Source organism: Cnephaeus nilssonii (genome assembly GCF_951640355.1).
Source record: "Cnephaeus nilssonii genome assembly, chromosome: 17".
Lineage (NCBI taxonomy): Eukaryota > Metazoa > Chordata > Mammalia > Chiroptera > Vespertilionidae > Cnephaeus > Cnephaeus nilssonii.
In genome coordinates this window covers 8,368,027-8,391,200 of record NC_137088.1, presented here as the reverse complement: position 1 = coordinate 8,391,200, position 23,174 = coordinate 8,368,027, and the positions used below count along the sequence as shown (strand labels likewise).

General features: G+C 43.6%; 2 protein-coding genes across 10 annotated transcripts in view; both read right to left on the bottom strand.

Moving 5' to 3' along the window:
* The window catches only part of NKTR (natural killer cell triggering receptor), a 50,318-nt gene extending 35,493 nt beyond the window's left edge, over positions 1–14,825 (bottom strand). For all 8 annotated transcript variants that reach the window (XM_079795610.1, XM_079795612.1, XM_079795613.1 and 5 more), the window contains exons 1-2: positions 14,692–14,825; positions 14,416–14,496 (exon numbers count right to left, since the gene is read on the bottom strand). In XM_079795610.1, the coding sequence (XP_079651736.1) occupies positions 14,416–14,473 (58 nt within the window). In that variant the 5' untranslated portion in view covers positions 14,474–14,496; positions 14,692–14,825. The remainder of the gene's footprint in view (positions 1–14,415; positions 14,497–14,691) is intronic.
* Positions 14,826–19,738: 4,913 nt separating this feature from the next.
* Positions 19,739–22,703, bottom strand: SS18L2 (SS18 like 2). 2 transcript variants are annotated; one of them, XM_079795559.1, is made up of 4 exons: positions 22,521–22,703; positions 22,179–22,255; positions 19,949–20,022; positions 19,739–19,902 (listed from the first exon to the last, which is right to left on the bottom strand). In XM_079795559.1, exons 1-4 carry the CDS (start codon positions 22,587–22,589, stop codon positions 19,883–19,885), a joined length of 240 nt encoding a protein of 79 aa, XP_079651685.1. In that variant the 5' UTR covers positions 22,590–22,703; the 3' UTR covers positions 19,739–19,882. The 2 variants fall into 2 exon arrangements, with proteins under 2 accessions (XP_079651685.1, XP_079651686.1); XM_079795560.1 differs by having other exon boundaries at positions 19,739–20,022.
* Positions 22,704–23,174: the final 471 nt, after the last annotated feature.

The following is a 23,174-nucleotide window of genomic DNA, read 5'->3' as shown; positions in this document are numbered from 1 at the left end:
GGTTGGCCATTCAACCAAAGTGTAATATGCTAATGATATGCTAAGGCAGCTCAACTGCTTGCTATGACGTCCACTGACCACCAGGGGTAGACGCGCCAACCGGTAGGTTAGCTTGCTGCTGGGGTCCGGCTGATCGGGACTGAGTGAGACAGGCTGGACATGCCCTGGAGCCCTCCTGCAGTCCCTCCTGGGCTGGCCAACCTCCCATGTCCCACCCCGGCCCCACGCAGGAGCTGCCCCTGGTGGTCAGTGCATTCCCACAGGGGGAGCACCGCTTAGCCAGAAACCCGGCTCACGGCTGGCAAGCACAGTGGCAGTGGTGGGAGCCTCTCCCACCTCGGCTGCAGGGGGGCGGTAAGGAGTGAGGGGTCCTGGACTTTGAGAGCCCCAGACTGTGAGAGGGATGTCTGACTGCCAGCTTAGGCCCAATTCTTGGGAGGGTGGGGGGTGGGGGAGGGAGATCGGGCCTAAGCCAGCAGGCGAACATTCCCCAAGGGGTTCCGGACTGCAAGAGGGCACAGGCCGGGCTGCGGGACCCCACCGCCCAGTGCCAGATTTTCATGCACCGGGCCTCTAGTAATGACAATAAAACCCTTAAAACGAAATTATTTAATGGTAGAGAATAAGATACAAATGAAGGAATACCTAAATATACCGATCAAAAGTATTCACTATGTATCAGCAAAAGTTACTATATGTGAAACACCATCAAGACTTAGTTTAATAAAATATCTTTATTTTCAGAGATATAAGTCCTTCTAGAATCCAGGCAGTAGAAATATGTTACAAAGAAAAAGTGACCACAGTATAAATAAAGCCAACAAGAGAGGGTTAAGTTGGTAAGAGAAAGGACATTTCCTCATATTGACTTTGCTAAAGTAGATAAAAGAGGAAATATGGGTTTAGGAAAACTTAAACATGTAATCACCTGCAGAATTTAAAACATATTAAACTAGAAACACCAATCAGAAAGGATATATGCACCCCTATGTTCATAGCAGCACAATTTACAATAGCTAAGATTTGGAAACAGCCTAGGTGCCCGTCAGCAGATGACTGGATCAGAAAACTATGGTACATCTACACAATGGAATACTATGCTGCCACAAAAAAGGAAGGAATTCTTACCATTTGCAGCAACCTGGATGGAACTGGAGAGCACTATGCTAAGTGAAATAAGCCAGTCAATGAAAGAAAAATACCACATGATCTCACTCATTTGTGGATAATAAAGAACATTATAAACTGATGAACAAAAAGATAGATTCAGAGGCAGTAAAGCATCAAACAGACTGTCATATTACAGCGGGAAGGTTAGGGAGAGGTGGGGGAGATAAGAGATCAATCGAAGGACTTGTATGCATGCATATAAGCATAACCAATGGACACAAAACTCTGGGGGGTGAGGGCAGGTATGGGAGTGGGGGGGGGCATTGGTAAGATATGTACACATATAATACCTTGATGAAAAAAAAGCAAAAAATAAAACATATTAACTGTCTTTCAAATTACTGTGGTAGAGTAACTCACATAAAAGGAAGTAGTAAGATAACATAAATAAGATATAAGCTAAGAGAAGACTAAAACATCTCTATACTTATTTAGGCACCTAAAACTTCTTCATAACATGTCATTCAACACCCAAGTAAAGGTATCCTGAAGATAGTACAATTAAAAACTCAAAAGAGAATGTATTTATTGGCTCATGTATTTAGCTGACAAGGATACTGGTGCAGATCAGAGAATTGAAGAACAGTTAAGAACCAGGATGTTGTGGACTGGGGCCAGATCTTGGAGCTGCCAAGTTTCACAAGGCAAAAGATATTGAATACCATCACTTTCTTTGTCCCAATCAATGCATACAGTCCTAAATATTTCCATTAATGCATAAGACCAAAAGTAAATTAATCACTCAACTCAGGAAGAAAAAAGCAATAAACCTAAGAAAAATATAAAGAAGGTTTTAATGAAAGTACAAGCAGAAATCAATGAAGTAAGAAACAAATATATCAGACTTGATAAATAAATCCCAAAGCTGGCTCTTTTGGAGGAAAAAAATATTTAGAAAGAAGAATTATAAGAAAGCATGGGTTGCGACTCCATGCTGATACAGTCTAAAAGAAAAAAAACAGATCCAAGAAAGAAATTTAAATGCTCCTTAGCACCTATCCAAAAGAGTGCTATTAAATAACTCTTCAGATATGGGTAAATTACTTCTAATCTTGAAGTAACATTAAAGTATAATGTCATCAACTATTACAACACAGAAAAAGGTGAAAAGCTTAACAAATTTTATGAAGAAAATTGAAACCAAAGCCTGAGAAGGATGATATAAAACAAATTTAAAACCCTATATGTCAATCCCATTTTTTTAAAGATACTACTAAAATATTAGGAAATTTATTAATATAATTTACTGAAATGAAGAAAAAACTGTCTAAACTTCCAGTGACAGAAACAAAAAAAAAGCATTTAATGAAATTCCATATTCATCCCTTAACATAAACAAATTTTCAGTACCCTTCAAATTAATAGCCAGTATTATGTTTAATGGCAGAACACTTAATAGAGCATTAATCCTACTAATGTAAGGAACAAGGCAAAAGTGCTTGCTAGCATCACTATTATTTAATGCTGTTCTAGACATTCTAACCAACGCAGTAGACAAGAGAATCTGAGAGGTGTGTATGGTCAATAAAAAGAGCAATTTATCATTATTTGAAAGACATAACTACAAATAGGAAACCTAAGAGAACCAAAACATGATTGAAATTTTTATAATGAACATGTACCATTTTTACTAACAGAAAAACAATGCTTTGCTGATTATAATATTCCTTTCTTTCCCTAATGTGTTATTCAAAACAGTGGCAGTCTCCATTCTCAATCTTCCATGTTTAAACAATTATTTTTAAATTGGTAGTTTGAAATTCAGAAAGCATTTTTTTTTCTTTTTAAAAAAAATGTTTTTATTGCTATTTAAAGAGGAAGGGGAAGGGATAGAGACAGAAACATCGATGAGAAACATCATCGATGGGCTGCTCCTGCACACTGAGGATCGTGCCCACAACCTGGGCATGTGCTGTGACTGAAAACTGAACAGGGACCTCCTCGTTCATAGTGATGCTCAACCATTGAGCCACACTGGCTGGGCCAGAAAGCATTTCCTAACAGAAACTAGGTTATAAATGATGACTAACTTTTGAGGACAGCCAAAAAAGCTGCCTGATCCACAATACGAATGTAATTAAGCAAATAACTAGTAGTATTAGCCTAAATTCTAGAAAGGAAGAAGTAAAAAAGTTTTTCATCCCTTCCCACACACAATCATAGTAGAAGATACACTTAGGAAACGAGTTTTGGAGTTTTTAAGAAAGAATTTCCCACTGTCATATAGATCTATCCTATTTCCTATCTGATGTGCTCTACTCTCCAATCAACAAGCATCCTAATGCTACCCTACTCAGCACTCCCCTCAAACTTGACCAACTCTTGCCCTAGCTGGTTTGGCTCAGTGGATAGAGCGTTGGTCTGTGGACTGAAGGGTCCCAGGTTCAACTCTGGTTAAGGGCACATGCCTGGGTTGTGGGCTCGATACCCAGTGGGGGGTGGGGGTGCAGAAGGCAGCCAATCAATGATTCTCTCTTATTATTGTTTCTATCTTTCTCGTCCTCTCCCTTCCTCTCTGAAATCAATTTAAAAAAATTTAAAAACCTGACCTACTCTTCAAGGAACCACAATATTAAACCCTAGGTTTTGCACAACTGCCATGGTATAATGGATAATAGAGAAAAACTTAGGCTAGAGCTCTGGCCTTGACAATTACTAGCTGTGATCTTGGATCAGACAATCACTCCCACGGAGAGCCAGTCTCCTCTTCTGTTGAAATCTTACATCACAATGCTGTGTGGTTTAAGACACCTTGCAAACATATGGTATATTAGCAGAGCCAAGATTATTACCCTGGTCTCAAACATATTTAGCCATTACTAATGTGACTTATCAAAGGCCACCTATGTGGAAATGAGCACAGGCAGAAGCAGAGCCCAATACTCTGTGTCCTCATCCAGGGTTCTGTCCAACATACTCAACGCTTCCCAGGTTCTAACATTACAGACTCTCCCTTGCCCCAAACACAACTCCCAGAGTTCTCTCATCAAGCAATTAAGCAGCAGCCTTGCTGCATGACTTCAGGTCACATCTGAAAATAACCTTTCCAAAGGTGACAGCATTCTCAAAAAGAGAATACCTGCTTCTATGCAAGAGAACTGCATTTGTATATAACAGTAACATGGAAACTTCCAGGCTCTCTGGGAAAGATGATTATTTGGGGTCAGAAGCTAGCTACCCTGGGATTATTCCTGCTTTTCAATCTCATTCTTTTACTCAAGTTTTAGGAATCAGATTTCTAAAGAGCATCAATTTTTCAGGTAGTGATTATAGCTATGGAAGATAAGGAAGGTGGAGACAGAGCAGGGGGAGCAGTTTTGTACCCCCAGATTTTCCAGTACCCACCTGGCACCATAAATCATTGTTACAGTATTACTGACTATATTAGAGGCCCAGTGCATGAAATTCATGCACGGGGGTGGGGATGTTGGGGGGAGGGGGTCCCTCAGCCTGGCCGTCAGACACACCTCTCGCAATCCTGGGCTGCTGGCTCCTAACCGCTCGCCTGCCTGCCTGATCACCCCTAACCACTCTGCCTGCCTGATCACCCCTAACTGCTCGCCTGCCTGCCTGATCGCCCCTAACTGCCTCTGCCTCGGCCCCCGCTGCTGCGGTTTCGTCCGAAAGAACGTCCAGAATGATTTCCGGAAGATTGTTTGGCTGTCCATTCTAATTAGCAGATTACACTTTTATTATTATAGATTCCCTATGCTGTACTTTACATCCCCATGACTATTTGTAACTACCAATCTGTACTTCTAAATCCTTTCTATCTTTTTGACCCCAAAATGTCAGGGTCTTTGCATTAACTATATTACCTAAAAAGATCCCTTCCTGTAGCTTAATTTAGTTACATAACTCTTCCCTTTCCCCTTTCATATTAGGTTTCCAACCTGCGCACAGAAAATCTACCCTTCAAAGCGCCTCTACTCACACATTACCTAATTAAGAATCAGGCATCAGCCGAAACCGGTTTGGCTCAGTGGATAGAGCGTTGGTCTGCGGACTGAAAGGTCCCAGGTTCGATTCCGGTCAAGGGCATGTACATTGGTCGTGGGCATGTCCCCGGTGGGGGATGTGCAGGAGGCAGCTGGTCGATGTTTCTAGCTTTCTATCCCTCTCCCTTCCTCTCTGTAAAAAATCAATAAAATATATTTTTTTAAAAAGAAAAAAAAAGAATCAGGCATCAGCTCTGGCTGGTTCGGCTCAGTGGTTAGAGGATCAGCCTGTGGACCGAAGGGTCACAGGTTCGATTCCCAGTCAAGGGCACGAACTTCAGTTGCAGGCTCGATCCTTGTCAGGATGCAAATGGGAGGCAACCAATCGATGTTTCTCTTCCCTCGCCCCCTTTCCTCTCCACTCTCTCAAAAAAAGTCAATGGAAAAAATATCCTCAGGTGAGACTAAAATAAAAAAGAATCAGGCATCAGTGGTTTGTCCAAGTTTAAGGGTGGTAGCAGGAATTCAGATTTCACTACATGACAATCTATTTAAGACACTGTTTCTTGAAACACAATAGGACTAAAATCAGGCAATACCTGTAGCAAGGTTTACCTTACAAAGTAAGACATTCACAGCTAGGGGTTTTGAATGCAATTTTTGAGATAATTTTGAAATCAATTTTAGATACCTTTGTCAGTTACCCAAGTTTTGCCCTTTCCAGCCTGAGCTTTTTTCTGCCTATCTAAAAAAATCTTTTTAGTTCCCATCTGCTTTTTATTCCCAGTAAGGTATTTGCTAAATACATGATCAACTGTGTAAGTGCTTTGTCTACCAAGAATTCAGGCTGAACCATATACACTCTGGAAAGCTTTAGGACTCTCCAGAGCCAGAGATGTGCAAATCAGAACAGCAAGGAATCGTACTGGACAGTTAGTTCATACCACCAATGTCATGATTCCCTGTGCAATACCAGCAAAGGTAGAAAAATAACAGAAAACCACAGGGACTCAAATGGGATAGGCGGTCGGAATCAAACAAGCAGCAGTCATCTTATGTTAAAGACAGAAAAGGAGAAAAAATCTTTGACTGTGTATGTCACTTAAGTTTTGAGGCAGAGAAAGGGAAAAGAAAAGAAGGTGCTAAGACGTGAACTTCCTCTTGTAAAGTCCTTGTAAAAATCCATGAGGTAGCTTTCAAGACCATTCAATTGGGCCTGTTATTAATGGGATTCTCCAGGCCCAATTTCTACAAAAATAAAGGGAAAGGCAGGGGGATGTTCGGGGGGTGGGGGAGAGGCGAAAGGGGGGAATCTCAAGCCCCTTTGCTTACAGGAACCTGAAATAAGCCTTTTTCCTAAAATGTGAACAAAAAAGCTTAATCTACAAAGGTCTGTCTCCATAATACCTTAATATGAAAGCCCCTCATTGATTCAGTGCTAGTGCTTGTGCTCATGCAATAATTAACGCAACTTTAAAACAAATATCAGATACTGTGCTTTTCACAAATATAGTCTGCTCTATAGAAACATGATAGAATTTAAGAATGATTTTTTTCTTTAGGAGTATTAATAATAAAGGTATACTATTTATTGAAAAAATATATTTTATTGATATTTTACAGAGAGGAAGGGAGAGTGATAGAGAGTCAGAAACATCGATGACGGAGAAACATCAATCAGCTGCCTCCTGCACAGCCCCTACTGGGGATATGCCCACAACCAAGGTACATGCCCTTGACCAGAATCAAACCCGGACCCTTGAGCCAAACCAGTTAGGGCTAAAGGTACACTATTAACTCTAAGGTATGTTATAAAGCCTAAACATCACTGAGAAAATCCTACAATTGATCACACCTCACTTTGACCTCCTTTCCCAGCACTGTCATGAACATAATCCTTCTTGTGGTCTTTCAAATTACTATTAGGACAGACAAGAATAACTCAGAATAGCAGTGCTGCTCAACTGTCCTCCCCTCCCAAAGCACTAGTTCCCTATTTTGTTTTCTGGCCCTAGCCGGTTTGGCTCAGTAGATAGAGCATCGGCCTGCAGACTGAGGGGTCACAGGTTCAATTCCAGTCAAGGGCACGTGCCTCAGTTGCAGGCTCAATCCCAGCCCTTGTGGAGGCAGGCATGTGTGGGAGGCAACCAATAGATGTGTCTCTCTTACAGTGATGTTTCTCTCTCTCTGCTCTCCCCTTCCCTCCACTCTCTCTAAAAATAAATGAAAAAATATCGTCAGGTGAGGATTAAGAAAAAAAAACACACACAACAAAACCCACAATCTAATCAGTAAAACAGGTAAATGTATTATTTAATTACTCTTCCCAACAACCTCATTATATACTATTACACCACAGTCCTATATAATTTATGAGTATAGTAATAATTAAATAGTGCAGACCATTGCATCCAGTCACTCTATTCATACATGAATTTATGATCCAGGGTGAGCTTGACATGGGAGACACATTTTTCCTGTTCCCTCAGTACAAATCAGGTCCCTCACCCTCTCAAACTATGAGCTATCTTGAGTGTGAGTTTAAAGTTTAAAGGCTAGTTTTGAATATAAGCAAATTTTGCCATACTGCTATCTTTAGAACCACATTTACAAAAAGGTCAAGTGGCTTGCCTAAGGTCACAAGTAGTACTGAAACATTTGTCTGCCTCTTCACTTAAAACAAATGTCTTGGTATCACTTCCAAATACTTTACAATGCTTACTAAGGACACATTTTCAATTCAGTTTTGTTGAGTTCACGTGAATCTTAAGCAGTCAAGTAAAAATACCCATTTCAACTATATCCCCATTTTTATCCATTTTGATAAATTGCCAGGGTTTTATGATATTGCTCTGAGGCCCACATAAAGAAAAATTCCAAAGTCAAGCATTCCTTTAAAGTAACACCCTGGTTATCACTTTCAAAACCAACTTTAAGTCTCTGACTATTACAAAATGAATGTTCTCAAACTTTTTGATCTCAGAACCAGGATAATCTGATATTTCATAAGGAAAAACACAATCAAAAACAGCAACTTGATGATACAGATGTTGGAATTATTAGACAAAGACTTTAAAGCAGGTTATTACAACCATGCTCCACTAAGTAAGAACAAACACTTGCAAAAATTAATGGAAAACAGAAAGCTTCGAGCAAAAGAAAAAATAAAATTTTAATGAAAAAATACAATAATGAAAAGTAAAAATTCACTGGGTGGGCTCACCAGCAAAATGGAGATGACAGGGAAAAAAGAGAGTGAAGACCAATTAATAGAAATTATCGCCGAAACCGGTTTGGCTCAGTGGACAGAGCACTGGCTTGCAGACTGAAGGGTCCCGGGTTCGATTCCGGTCAAGGGCATGTGCCTTGGTTGCGGGCACATCCCCAGTGGGGGGTGTGCAGGAGGCAGCTGATCGATGTTTCTCTCTCATCAATGTTTCTAACTCTCTCTCCCTTCCTCTCTGTAAAAAATCAATAAAATATATTTAAAAAAAAAAAGAAATTATCCAATATGAAAACAGGGAGAAAAAAGATTGGAGGGAAAAAATGAACAGAGCCTAAGGGGCCTGTAGGGTAATACCAAAGATCGAACACTGTGTCATCAAAGCCCTAGAAAAAGAGGATAAAGAATATCGGAGCCCTGGCCGAGTGGCTCAGTTTATTGGAGCATTGTCTTGCACACCAAAATGTTTGTTCCAGTCAGGGCACATACCTAGATTATGGGTTCAATCCCCATTCGGGGCATGTACAGTAGGCAACTGATCCTCTCTCTCTCTCTCTCTCTCTCTCTCTCTCTCTCTCTCTCTCTCTCTCTGTTAAAAACAAAAATCCTCAGGTGAGGATTTAAAAAAGAGCACTGGAGAGAAAACATATTTGAAGAAATAACAGCTGAAAACTTACTAATTTGGCAAAAGACAGACCCAGATTCAAGAAGATTGGCAAACCCCAAAAGAGAATAAACAAAAAGAAATCCACACCCAGACACAGTACAATCAAACTGCTGAAATCTAAAAACAAAGTAAAAATCTTGAAAGCCAGATAAGAACACATTACATATGGGAGAACAACAACTCAAATAACTATGGATTTCCTATCAGAAACCATACAGATCAGAAGACAATGGAACATTTTTCAAGTGCTAAAAGAAAATAAGTATCAACCCAGAATTGTATATCTAGTGAAAATATCTTTAAAAAATAAAGGCAAAATAACATTTTCAAGTGAAGGAAACAGAATTTGCTGTCAGAAGACCTGCTCTAAAAAATGCTTAAAATATTTTTTAGGCAGAAGAGAAATAATACTAGAGGAAACTATATAGCAACAGAAATGACAAATATGTGGGTAAATAAAAGTAGTTTTTGTCACTCTAGCTGGTCTGGCTCAGTGGATAGAGCATCGGCCTGTGGACTCAAGGGTCCCAGGTTCGATCCTGGTCAAGGGTATATGCTTGGGTTGCGGGCTTGATCCCCAGTAGGGGGTGTGCAGGAGGCAGCCAATCAGTGGTTCTCTCTCATCACTGATGTTTCTTTCTATCCCTCTCCCTTCCTCTCTGAAATCAATAAAAATACATTTAAAAAAATGCCTATCTTTTGCTATCTACAATATGCCCACTTTAAATATAATATTACTAGAGGCCTGGTGCATGGATTTGTACACCGGTGGGGTCCCTCAGCCTGGCCTGCACCCTCTCACAATCCGGGATCCCTTGGGGGATATCAGACTACTGGTTTCGGCCCGATCCCTGAAGGCCAGGCCAAGGGTCCCCACCGGTGCACAAATCCATGCACCAGGTGCATGAATCTGTGCAGCAGGCCTCTAGAATGCATATAAGATCTTTGATTAATCTCTTCCCACCGGCCCAGTGCACGAATTCATGCACAGGTGGGGTCCTTCCGCCTGGCCAGCAATCGGGGCCGATCGGGGCCAGCTGACCGGAGGGAGGGACCGCGGGAGATTGGCTGTGGGAACACACTGACATCAGGGGGGAGCTCCTGCGTTAAGCACCTGCCCCCTGGTGGTCAGTGCACGCCATAGCAACTGGTCGTAACAGTTGCTTAGGCTTTTATATACATACTAGAGGCCCAGTGCATGATTAAATCATGCACGTGTAGGGTCCCCTAGACCTAACCTGCCATCCAGGCCATATCCACTGCCCCGCAAAGCCTAGCACGCTCCGCGGACACTGCTAGCAGCCTGCTCCCCGCTTTTGATGGCAGGGGGTCCGCTGGTGCTGGAGCGGACACACAGCTCCCCGCTTTCGATTGCAGGGGAGCTGGCTGTCTGTCCGCTGGTGCACCAGGCCTTTCGAAAGCCTCCAGCGCGGCGGAGGCTTTCAAAAGGCCTGGTGCCGGAGCGGACAGACAGCCAGCTCCCCCGCTTTCGCTCCCCGCTTTTGATGGTCCGCAGCAGGACATGGGCTCGCTGCCCCAGAGGCCCCTTCTGTGCCGCAGCACAGCCATGGCGCAGATGCTGAGCTCGCACCGCCGCTGGCGACGCAAGCTCAGCGTCCCGCCAGCCCAATCGGCCACCCCGAGTCCCGCCCCCTGCGCCTCCCGCTGGCCCAATCGTGGGCGTAGCGGAGTGATGGTAATTTACATATTACCCTTTTATTATGTAGGATAGACTAGAGGCCCGATGCACGAAATTCGTGCATGAGTATGGTCCCTAGGCCTGGCCGGCGATCAGGGCCCATCTGTTGGGTGACTGGCAAGGCAATTGGGGGGCCCCTGCTAGCACCCGCCTTGGCTGGCCTGGGGCCTGTGGGCACTCCTACGTTAAGCATCTGCCTCCTGGTGGTCAGTGTGCGTCATAGCGACTGGTCGTTCTGCTGTTTGGTCAATTTGCACGTTAGGCTTTTACTATATAGGATAAGTAGAATAAGCAGACAAAAAATCTGCCAGGATATAGAAGAATTTAACAACACTCTTAGCCAACTGGATTTAACTGATATTTATAGACCACTCTACATAAACACAGCAGAATACACATTCTTTTCAAGTACAAATGGGAAATTCACCAAAACAGAATATAAATCCATAATAAATTTAAAAGAACTTAGATCATACTAAGTATGCTCTCTGATCATAATGGAATTAAAACTATAAAATCATTAACAAAGACAACTGCAAAATATTCAAGTACTTGGAAATTAAAACACTTCTAAATCAAATATTTTGAATTGAAATAAAACGAATATATCAAAATCTGTGGGGTGTATAAAATATCTGGGGTCCATATAGAGGGAAATTTATAGCATTAAATGCCTACACTAGAATATAAAGGTCTCAAGTCAACAATCCAAGTTTCCACTTTAAGTAATCAGAAATAGAGCAAAATAAAGTCAAAGCAAGCAGTAGAAAGAAATAGAGTAGAAACCAATGAAATTGAAAACAGAAAAAAAAAAAGAGGTGCGGAGGGGAAATCAATGAAACCAAAATCTGGTTCTTTGAAATGAAAATAAAATTGAAAAACCTCTAGCCAAATGAAACAAGGAAAAAGACAAAAGGCACAAATTATCAATATCAGGAATGAAGGAGGATATATCACTACAGATCCCACAGACATTCAATTAAGGGACTATGTCAAACAACTCTATACCCACAAAGATAAAATGACCAACTTCTTAAAAAACACAAACTACCAAAACTCACTCAAGAATAACATGGAAAGTTCCTTAACTATTAAAGAAATGAAACTCTTAGTTTAAAACCTTATGAAAAACATTTCTAAGGAACAGTACTAGAATTATTTCAAATAGGAACCACCTTATTGGATTCACAGAGAAAAACTCATGTAAAAAGCCTTTTCCACTCCCTGGATGGGAGTGGTTCTGGTTGAGTGACAACCTACGAACCAGGAGGTCATAGTTCCATTCCCAGTTGGGGAACATGCTGGGGTAGTGGGCTCAATCCCCAGTGGGGGAAATGCAGGAGGCAGCCAATCAATGACTCTCTCTCATCATTGATGTATCTCTCTCCCTCTCCCTTCTTCTCTGAAATCAATAAAAATATATATTTTTAAAAAAGACTTTCCCTCTTTTGATATATACTTGCATTCACCTGTTGGCTTTATGATTTAAAATTCTAACTTGATTGCTATAAAATATACACATTTCCATTGATAGCAATAAAAAAGCAAACTGTGCAGTATTTAACTTAATTTTTATTAGCAATCCACCTCCCTCTCCCCCTCTCCTTTACTCTTTCTCCTTCTTTCCTTCCCCTCTCCCTCTCCCTCCCCCTCTAATAAAAAAAAATTTATGAATACTTCTTGATCTCATTAAAGTGAACACTCTGGCCACTCTACAAGGATCTTTACTTAGTCAATCAAAGATATTACTTTGCACTTCTATGAAGTGAATTATTAACTATACAAGAAGTCAAGAGTTTTACTTGAATAAGTACTCAGAGACAAATATATTAATGGTTAAATCCCACAAAGCAGAATCCCTCAAACAACTGAAGTGATTCTTAAAAGCTGTGCAAAAATCAAGTATCTATTTATTTAGATAATTTACTGAATTGAAAGTGCTAGATAAGTATTACATGAGATTGAACCAGATGAAACTGCAGATTACCTATGATTTCAACCTAGAACAATGTAAGCATTCCCTGTTTTATATATAATTCAGTCTTCTCAAGGGTGCTGCTACTCACTTCTACCAAGATGGTATTATAATGAATTACCTTGGATGTTGGAGACTGAAGTTCATTCAACATTTACCAAACATATTCCAGAGATTTTTCACGACAAAGGTTATTTACAAATCTAGGATATAAACATGTACCAGGAAAGGAGTACTTTACATGACTACAGAACCTTTATTTCTATTTTTCAGTATTCTATTTTTAATTCTTTATAAAAATGTAAGTTCTATTATCTGACGCTTTGATTCACTATAGAATAAGGATTAAGATCCATCAAGACTCAAAATCTAATAAGAGAGAATATAAGAAAATTTCTAAGATAACATCATTCCTTTGCTCAAATTCCTTCAGTAATTTCTTATCTTAGTGAGTCCAAGTCCTTACGATGACCTATAGCCATTTCCTGCTACTCTCTGTCCTCCCCTACACCAGCTACCCTGAACTTCTCCAGGTTCCTTAAATAGGCAAGTACTTTAAATTCCCCCCTCAGGACCTTTGCATTAACTGTCCCTCTACCAGGAATGTTCTTCTCAAAGATGTAATCTCCTTCAGATGTCTGCTTAAATGTCATCTCCTCAAAACAGCCTTTTCTGCCGAAACCGGTTTGGCTCAGTGGATAGAGCCTCAGCTTGAGGACTGAAAGGTCCCAGGTTTGATTCTGGTCAAGGGCATGTACCTTGGTGTGGGCACATCCCCGGTAGCGGGTGTGCAGGAGGCAGCTGATCCATGTTTCTAGCTCTCTATCCCTCTCCCTTCCTCTCTGTAAGAAATCAATAAAATGTATTTTTTTTAAATGGCCTTTTCTGACCAACTTATTAAAACAGGACCCCTACGATACAAGCCACTGAATTTTTTTCCTGTTCTATTGTCTGTCTTCCCCCAACAGAATAGAAACTACAAGGAAGAGAGGCCTTTGTTTTATTTATTGCTATATCCCCACAATCGAGTAGTAAGAGGCTCTTGGGTAATCCACTGAACAAGAGAGAGGGTGCACAAAGACTGCATGTATGCCTTCCATCAAAAGTTCTGTTACACATACTAAAAAAAAGCCCAGAAAACAAGTTTTAAACACTGCACGCTCTGCTGCTACTAAGAATGAAACAACCACCCGTTAGAAGAAAATACTTTATTTTCAGCAAAATATGCAGACGAAAACATTCATGCACGCTGCAAGTCTGCTGGTACGGGATGCTTTGGTTTACCCCAGAGAACTTGCCCAGGCCATTTCCCCATGAACCAGAAGTTCTGGCTAAAGATACTTAAGGAATAATAGAGGCCAGCTAACCTATGAATGGCACTCAAGTACTGGGAAATACAAAATACAGGAGTCCAGACATCACAGTTCACAGCAAGGTAACTGAAATCGGAACTGGAAGTGTTTGCCACCTAGGAACAGATAAAAAGTCCTAAAAGGATTGCACCCTTTTTCTTGGCGCCAGGCATAAACACTCAGTCTGGGGGTGCAAAGGGACATGGAGTTTGGGGGGGGGGGGGGGGGCCGAGGCCCGGACTCCGAGGAGTGGGAGTGGTGTACCGGACGGAATGTTGTTGGCTGCCCACCCGCTCCCAAAAAGGCTCGGGGAGAGATGATGAGGGTAGACCCCTCCCCTTCCCCGAGATAAGCCCGGGGCCCCAGCAGGGCTCCCCAGTGTCCGGCTCACCCGGCTCCCGGTTGATCTCGATGTCAAAGTGGCACTGCGGCCGGTCCTGCGCCCCCATCGCTACCGAGGCGGCGGAAAGAGCTAGGAGAGAGAGGGGGGAAAGCGGTCAGGTCCGGACAGGTCGGGAGCCGGAGCCGGGGCGGGGGCGGAGCCCGAGCCACGGTCGCCCCGCGCCAGCCTGTCGCGACAGTGCGAGAGGGAGAGGCGGCGCCCCCTCCCGCCCCAGGCCGCCTAGCTCCCACAGGGCACGCACACTCAAGCGGGCAAGGTCTTCACCTGGCTGGCCTCCAGCCTGAGCAGCTCCCCGTGCACAGAGGAGAAAGCGCGGTCACAGCGGCCGAAACCCAACGCCGATAACGGACCGCCACCCCCTTCCCCCAGCCCGGCCTCCCAGTGCCACGCTAAACCCCGCGAGAGTCTGAACAAATACCGCGAGAGCACAGTCTCGGAGTGGGTCTTTACCGGAAAGGAAGCGCACGTGAGCGCGTCTGGGAGCTCTGGCGAAGCCTCGGGTCTGGCGCTCCTATTACTGAGCTGGTCCTTTTTTTTTGTCCCGCCCCTTTTCTCTTCACTGGAATCAGTCGTCCAATCTGGGAGCCCTGGACACGCCTGCGCTCTCACTTCCTCTCGTTTCTTGTCTTGGGCTGTGAGCTTCCACGCATCACCGGATATCGCGAGGCTTCGCTGTTGACAGCTTCGAGCCAGTTGTGTGAATTAACTCCTTGAGGTTTAAGCCCACAGAGCTTTTATAGCCCGTTTTCTTTTATTTTTATTTTATTGAGGTATTATATGTGTACATATCTTACCATTACCCCCCCCCAATATAGCCCGTTTTCTTATTTGCATCATATCCTCTGTAATGCACAATTCAGCCTCAAGCAGGGATCCCTGCTCCAACCTCGCTCCAAAGTAACTTTACATTTTTATAACTTAGGAAAGGGAGAAAAGATGTAAAGGAGAGAAAAGGAATCCCATGAGAAGGTACACACACAATTCGACCTTATTTGCTTATACTATTAAAAAATTTTTAAATATATTTTTACTGGTTTCAGAGAGGAAGAGAGAGATGGAAACATCAATGAGGAGAATTATTGATCTGCTGCCTCCTGCACGCCCCACACTGGAGGATGGAGCCATGTCCTAACTGGGAATCGAACCAGCAACCTCTTGGTTCATGGGAATGATGCTCAATCAACTGAGCCACACCAACAGGGCAAGGCTGCTGTCTGTCTTCCTTTTTCCCTTTATTTTAAATATATTTTTATTGATTTCAGAGAGGAAGGGAGAGGAAGAGAGAGAGAGAAACATCAATGATGAGAAAGAATCATTGATCGGCTAAGGCTACTGTCTTAAAAAGACCTGCTTACAAGGTTGGCCTTTGAGTGGAATCTGGGAACTTGAATGGTAATCAATTTCCTACAATTATAGAAAATGTTCATTATATGATAAGAGTGTCTCACTATGCCTAAACTATTTGTGTAAACACTATGATTTTTGCTGAACACTTGCTTTCCTTTTGGGAATCTGGAATTTAGGTATGTGTTAGGCAGAAGATGCATATGTGACTAGCCTCTAATAAAATAATTTGGGTACTGCCCCACTAGTGTGGCTCAGTGGTTGATGGTTGACCTATGAACCAGGAGGTCAGGGTTCGATTCCCAGTCAGGGCACATGCCCAGGTTGTGGGTTTGATCCCTACTGTGGGGCGTGCAGGAGACAGCTGATCAATGATTCTCTCTCATCATTGATGTTTCTCTCTCTCTCTGAAATCAATAAAAATGTTTTAAAATTTTTGGGTACTGATTCTGTAATGAATTTCCCTGGTAGACATTTCTCACTTGTCACACAGTTCATCCCTGGTTGAAGTAAGCTTGTCCTGTGTCACTCCACTGGGAGGGAAGTTGAAACTTGGTTTCCTGTGGGCTTTGCCCTATGTGTCTTTTCCCTTTGCTGAGTTAGCTTTGAATTATTTTACTAATAAACCATAGCTGTGGTTTATATGCTGTGTCCTGTGAGTCTTCCTAACCAACCATCAAACTGGAGGTAATCTTGGGACCCATGATGCAGAAACAAATATTACCAGAACTTGGTAACAATCTACTAGTATATATTGAAAATTTGGAAACGCATGTTTTGAAATCCTAGATTTTTTGTGTGGAAAATTAGTAGACCATTTCATGGGATAAATAAAAATGAGTACGTTGCTAAAATAACATCGTCATTATATTCGTCAAGATCAGATTGGCTTTCTCCAGGTAGAACAGGGAACTTGACCATGGCATCTTCAAGCATACATCTTTGTAGTCTGGCAACCTGAAGGGAAAGCATTTTTCCTGCCCGTACCAGTGAGGAAAAATCCTGGGGACATTTCTGGTTGGCTTGATAAGGTTCAAATCCCATCTCCTGATGGCCACGGCAATGGGTAGATAATATGATTGATCAGCTTAGGGTAAAGCTAGTCACCACGAGAAAGGAACGGGGTGTGGCAGCACAGAGATCGCCACTGGGGCAATGGCTTCAAACTAAGAAGTCACCATAATTGTGGATACAGGGCCCATCTTTTAGCCTTTTAGGTAAGTGGCTTTTTTGCCACTAACTTGTTTTAAAGCATGGCTTTGTTTTCATAAATGTCTGCTGCTTCATGCCCTCTAGAAGGGAGTTTGAATCCCATCAAATTCATATGAAAAACCCACTACAACAAACACTTCCTGTAGATAGGATCCTAACTCATTTTATGTTGATCCTACTTGTTTGTTTCATTCTCTAAATTCTTTGAGTCTTTGGCTCTGACACGATAATTTTTGCAAGCAGACTGGGTTTTGGTAAAAAAAAATTTCATCTGACCTGGTTCTGATAGAAGCTGTATTTGCTGAGTTCTGGATCTACTTACCAGGAGTAAGTCATGAGACAACTGGTATCTTGGTTGTTTCCCTCAGAAGACTCTGAAACAATGATTTGAGTGCAAGTGCTTACTTACGAAGTGATCCCAGGAAACTCCATTTGGGGAGTGGCAAAGTGAAACAGGGAAGGTAGCCAATTAAGTATCCGCTATTAAGCCAGCTACCATAGCATGTGATGGGAGTTTAATCCTGCTGGGGAACTCTGGACATCAATATTGAAGAAGCATCTCAGGATTGTTCTTTTTTAAAAAAAATATATGTATTTTGTATTGATTTTAGAGAGGAAGGGAGAGGGATAGAAACATCAATGATGAGAATCATTGATTGCCTGCCTCCTACACGCCCCCACTGGGCATGTGCCCATAACCTGGGCATGTGCCCTTGACTGGAATCAAACCCCGGATCCTTCAGTCCGCAGGCCGATGCTCTATCCGCTAAGCCAAACTGGCTACGGCTCTCAGGATTGTTCTTATGGCGTTAAAGGGGCTGGCATATTAATACTCCATCTCCTGAGAGTCATTAGTTGAGAGCTGTTTGCAGGGTGATAACCCCAGATTCTTCTGGTCTGTTATACCTGGGAAAAGCAGACTTCTGGTTTTAGGAAAAAGTCCTCAGGAATAGAGATGCAGATGTGGACTGTCAGGAGTCAGGTGGAACACAAAAGAAAAAGTTCAGTGGAGTAAAGTTCAAGAAATGAGAATGGGGTGCTGATGGCTTCTGCTTCAACTGGCAATTTTTTGTTTGAAGACAAAGGAGTGTTCAGGAATTAAAAAGCATACTTTTTAGCTCGGCCAGTGTGGCTCAGTTGGTTGAGCATTCTCCAAGCACCAAGAGGTTGCTGGTTCGATTCACAGTCCTGGCACATGCCTGGGTTTCCGGCTTGATCCCCAGCAGGGGGCGTGCAGGAGGCAGCCAATTGATGTTTCTCTCTGATTGATGTTTCTATCTATCCTTCTCTCTTCCTCTCTAAAAAAAATCACTAAAAACAAAAATTGTTTGTTAAAAAATAAAAAGCATACCTTTTCTATGAAGCACTTGATAATTTCCACATGGAGTTACTGCAGCCTCAACATCTGGTCCTGCATGGTGCCCTAGTCCGTGCCTGGGTAGGAGTCTCTTATCTTGCCAGGCTTATTAGGAGTCCCTTGAAAGCAGGGCTTAGTGCCCCTCCTCCTCTACTTTCCTCACTGTAGAGCCCAGCACAGGCCTGGTCAAATGAGGACATGTTATAATTGAATTGATGACCACATGTGTGCATACTGCTCTATAAATGGACTGAGAAGACAAACAATGGTTTGGAACGAAGGGTCCTTGCATAGCTGTTGCTTCTGCCTGCACTACCAGTTCCCCTGATGATCACATATCAGGTTCCTTGTTATTTTTATCTCCTATGAGGGGTGCACTCCCTATACCCAAAGGAGCATCCTTATCTCTGAAGACAAGGGACACGGAGAATTTGAACAAACAGGCCTTGCTAAATTCCCCCCAGTTCACTATACTCAGCGCATACCCATTTGTCCTAGACTTTCCACCCTTCATCATATGCTCAGGTTTAACTGCTTCTTTGGATCTTCATTTTCTTATGAAAGCTCCCATGTCAAGTAAAACGTTTATGAAATAAATCTGTATGCCTTTGTTTTGTTAATCTGTCATTTGTTATGCACCCCGAGCCGAGAACCTTAAAATAGAAAAAAAAAAAGATATTTTTCCTCCCCTATAACATCATCTATTAGGAGATATTAATAATAATTAGGAATTACTATTAATTTTGGTACAATAATGGTGTTATATCAATATATATTAATATGCATATTAATATATATTAATCCTGTTAATCCTCACCCAAAGATATTTTTTCCCCCCATACTTCAGAGAAAGAGGGAGAGGGGGTGGGGGGGAAAGAGAGAGAGAGGGAGAGAGAGAAAAACATTAGTTGCCTCCTGCATGTGCCCTGATGAGGGCCAGGGATCGAACCTACAACCCAGGTGAGTGCCCTTGCCTGGGAATGGAACCCAAGACCCTTAGGTTTGCAGGCAGATGCTCTAACCACTGAGAAAACTGGCCAGGGCGTTACATATATTTTTACGTTCTTACAGTTTTCCTGGAAAACCAAATGAAACACGTATTACATGAAAACTTCTATACCTCAGTATCAGTCTTTTGTGGAAAGGCAAGCTTTACTTCAAAGCAACCTGACCAGAGCAATCAGGGGGTCCAGAACTACAAACCAGTAGAAAGGAGAACAGTGTTACATGTTCAGCTGGCAGGGTCTCAGTCGGGAATCTCACCAAGTCCTCCCGATCGCCAAGCACCTGCTCAGTTTCCTCTTCAGGCTGAACCTAAAAAGGTAGGCTTGAAGATGCCCATGGTATCTTTGTTGTCCAAACACACCTATTTCAAAAAAGAAAACACCTGGAGGCAACTTGAGGGAATCTGCTTAATTATTAAAATAAATATTTACACTGAAATACAGTTATTTTAGTTCTTCACATTTTCACACTTAAAAGAGACACAGAGATTTCCTTCATGTTTTCAGCAGCTGAGTTGGTAGAGATCCTGTCTCTGTTTCACAGGAAATGTATTACTTCCAGTTGCTCCTCACAACAGCCAACTGGAAGATTATTCCATTACTTTTGAAGGACTGGTTGGGTTGGCATCTGCAATGGTTGCCAAATAAATGAGATTTCTATGTAGCACATGCTGGTACCTATGGGTGGAAAACAGGCAAAAATTAGCCTTGTTTTTACTGAACATGAACGAACAACTGGAAAAGAATTGACCTACTCCAATGGAAAGGCTCATCCAATGACTGATGACTCAGTGTTATCAACCTTCTTGTTTAACACTTTCAAGGAAAATACATCCAGAATCTTACCTGTTCTCACTTATTTCCATAGGCACCTCTCTAGACTATGGTTCTGAACCAAACTCCTAACTGGTCCCCAGGCTCTCCCTCTGTACCCCTACTCTATTCTCCACATAGCAGCCTGAGTGATCACTGTACAAGTTAAGTTAAGATCATGTCATATCTCTGTTTAGTACGTTTCAAAGGCTCCCATCTCATTCTGAGTAAAGCTGAACCCTTCTCCCGGCCTATAAGGCCCTACAAATCGGGCCCCCTCTAGTTACCTCTCTGATCTCATCTCCTACCACTTTCCCTTTGCTCACGGAGTTCTGGTTACGGCGGCTTCCTAGCTGACATTTAAAGACATGGAGCACACTCCAGCCTGGGGGCTTTTCCACCTCATGCTCTGCCTCACATACTGCACAGCCGGCTCCCTTACCTCAGGCTTCTACTCAAATGTCACATCAGAGATACCTGGTATAAAACAGCACCCTGCCCCCCACTTACCCAAACTTTATTCTTACTCAAAGAGTTATTAGCATGTGCTTAATTATATGATTTCCTCTGGTTGGGTTGGCATCTGCAATGGTAGCCGAGTAAATGAGATTTCTATGTGGCACATGCTACACAGAAGGTAAGCTCCACGCCAGCAGAGCTACTGTGTTGGTCCTGATTTCCCCAGGAGCTAAGACAGCTCCTGATACTCAGTAGGCCTTATAAAACTTAAAGCAGGGATGAAATACTTCCCCGTGTGCTTCCTATAGTAGCGGTTCTCAATCAGGGAGTCGAGCTCTCTACCAAGGAAGCAAAGTCAGACTAGGAAGCAGAAAGCACGGCAGGTGCAATGTGAAAAAGCCCACCAGGAGACTTTGATAACTTTCTTACCCATAGGTTGAGAATCACTGCACCAAACGGAATGCTTTGAAACTATTTTTCATATAGAAAAATGAGAGTGTTTACTATAAACTGTAAAAAAAAGTAAACTACCAATTTACTATAAACTGTAAAAAAACAAATGACCAAATACCAGAGTCAAATGTAAAAACTTATCCAAAGATGGATTATCTCTACTGTTCCACTGAGCTGTTGTTCAGTGAAGGATTGTAGGTGATTTTTAGGGGGGTTGGGGGCGGGGGGAGGAGAGGCATGGTTTTCTTAAACATGACTTCAGTAACAATGAAATAATGTATTTTTCTATAATAAATGGCATAATTCCTGGGCTACATTTAGAAAACAGATTATTTTTCTCTCACTAAAGCACATTACATCGCTGTACAAAATTTACCTTTGGCTTAACTTAGACATCTTTCATTGGTCTTGGTGTGTTAACGTGGCAAAGTTAGAAATGGGAGGGAACTTAGCAACCAAATGGTCTGACCCCACCCAACGTAACAGGAAAAGGATGAGCCAGGGATCCCCATAAGACAGCAGCCACCACACGCTCCCAGGAGCACGCCCACCCCCTTTATTTCCTCTCAGGCTGCCTCTCCTAAACTGGAAGGGTCGCCGAGAGACTTGCAACCACGGGAGCAAATGGGCAGTGGCAGCTCACCCCAGGCTAACCCCGGAATCTGTCTCCAAGGCCCCTTTCCTCTGACTCTCCAGGGAGCCAAAGCAGCCCCGCCTCGGCTCTCCCCTGCCGCTTCTCCCATCCCAAACCCTTCCTTGTTTCACGGTTCCTAGCTGTAATAAACGTACCCTAGAAACAAAAAAAGAGAAAGCAGCCACCAATATCATCTCCTAAGACTGCTTTTCCATGTGCACCCCTCCCCGTCCCCGTAGTCATCAGCTGGCATGGCTCCAGGTGAAAGAAGGCTTTGCAATGAGCGTAATTCAGGTTCTGGAGAGGATGCTACATCTGACTTCACAGGGTCCAGTCCTGCGGTGCTGGGCAGGTAAGCAACCTCTCTGAGCCTCCCCTGCCACCAGCCACCCAAGACTAGCTCAGGACAGCTGCCGTATCGCCACACTGGCTTCCAGGCCACTCCAGAGGAAGGGGAGGGAGCTGGGGAACTTACTGGACGCACTCGTTCGCCCGGCCTTTGTTCTGATACTCCACGATGCAGCGGATCAGCTGGTCATTCTCCTCCAGGAGCTGCCCGATCAGAGACAGGGTCAGGGCCACGCGACATCCTGGCGCTAAGGGACCTGCCCAAGGTCTCACCGCCCAGTGCCAGGCTGTCCTGCCCCCGGCGCCTGTGCGGACTTTGTTTCCATCTCAGCCCTACCCCCAGAGTCAACACCCCGGCTCCCGGTGTCAGCGGGGATGCCGCCGCTCCGGGACACTCCCCGCACCCGAGGCCCTCTTCCGGTCCGCGACTAGGAACTCCCCCGCCCCCTCGGTCTGCGCCAGCGCTCACCCGCTGGATAGTCTCCTGGTTGACTTGCGCCTTGCCTCTCAGCCAGTCCGGTACGAAGGCCACCGACATCCCGGGAAGCCAGGTCGCAACCGGGCCTCAGGCCCCGGCAATCCGCAAGCCGCTAGAGCAGAGCCAACCTGCAGCTCCACACCCACCACCGCGGCGGCGGCAGGGCCCCCGGGCAGGTCGGGGTTAGCTTTCGACGTTGATTGGGTCCTCCCGCTCAGGAGGCGGGAACAGGCGGAGCGTCGCTTGTGATTGGACGCGTAAGAGTGACGCTAGGCAGTCCTTTGCGTTTGCGCAGTCTGGAAAGCTAGCTTGGGGCGGGGCCTAGCATGAACGCTTGCTTTTTAACACTCTGTGGTCTGCGTGCTAGGAGCACCGTGCCTGGGTCCCTTGAGAATCGGAGCTGGGACCCAGAAAGCTGGCGCCAAGTCCACTCCGCTTCCGACATCAACTCTCGCGCCTCCCGGTTTGCGCCTGGAGGGGAACCCTGGGCATTGTCTCCTCCCAAGCCAAATCCCCGCAGGGCCAAGGAAAACACTGGTGAGCTTTATTATTTGCTGAAGGACAAACTCACATATATACCTGTTTGTTCTTTGGGCAATAATAATGCTTTATTAGGTTTACACGAGGCATGAATACCAGGGGGCA

What these genes read in the sequence shown, in the direction of transcription:
- SS18L2 (XM_079795559.1), bottom strand. Translation starts at nt 22,589, where the DNA reads ATGTCGGTGGCCTTCGTACCGGACTGGCTGAGAGGCAAGGCGCAAGTC. An exon ending in CGGGCGAACGAGTGCGTCCA is followed by an intron (nt 20,023 to 22,178) that starts GTAAGTTCCCCA and finishes TTCCACCCATAG; the next exon opens with GTACCAGCATGTGCTACATA. An exon ending in CAACCCAACCAGTCCTTCAA is followed by an intron (nt 19,903 to 19,948) that starts AAGTAATGGAAT and finishes AGGAGCAACTGG; the next exon opens with AAGTAATACATTTCCTGTGA.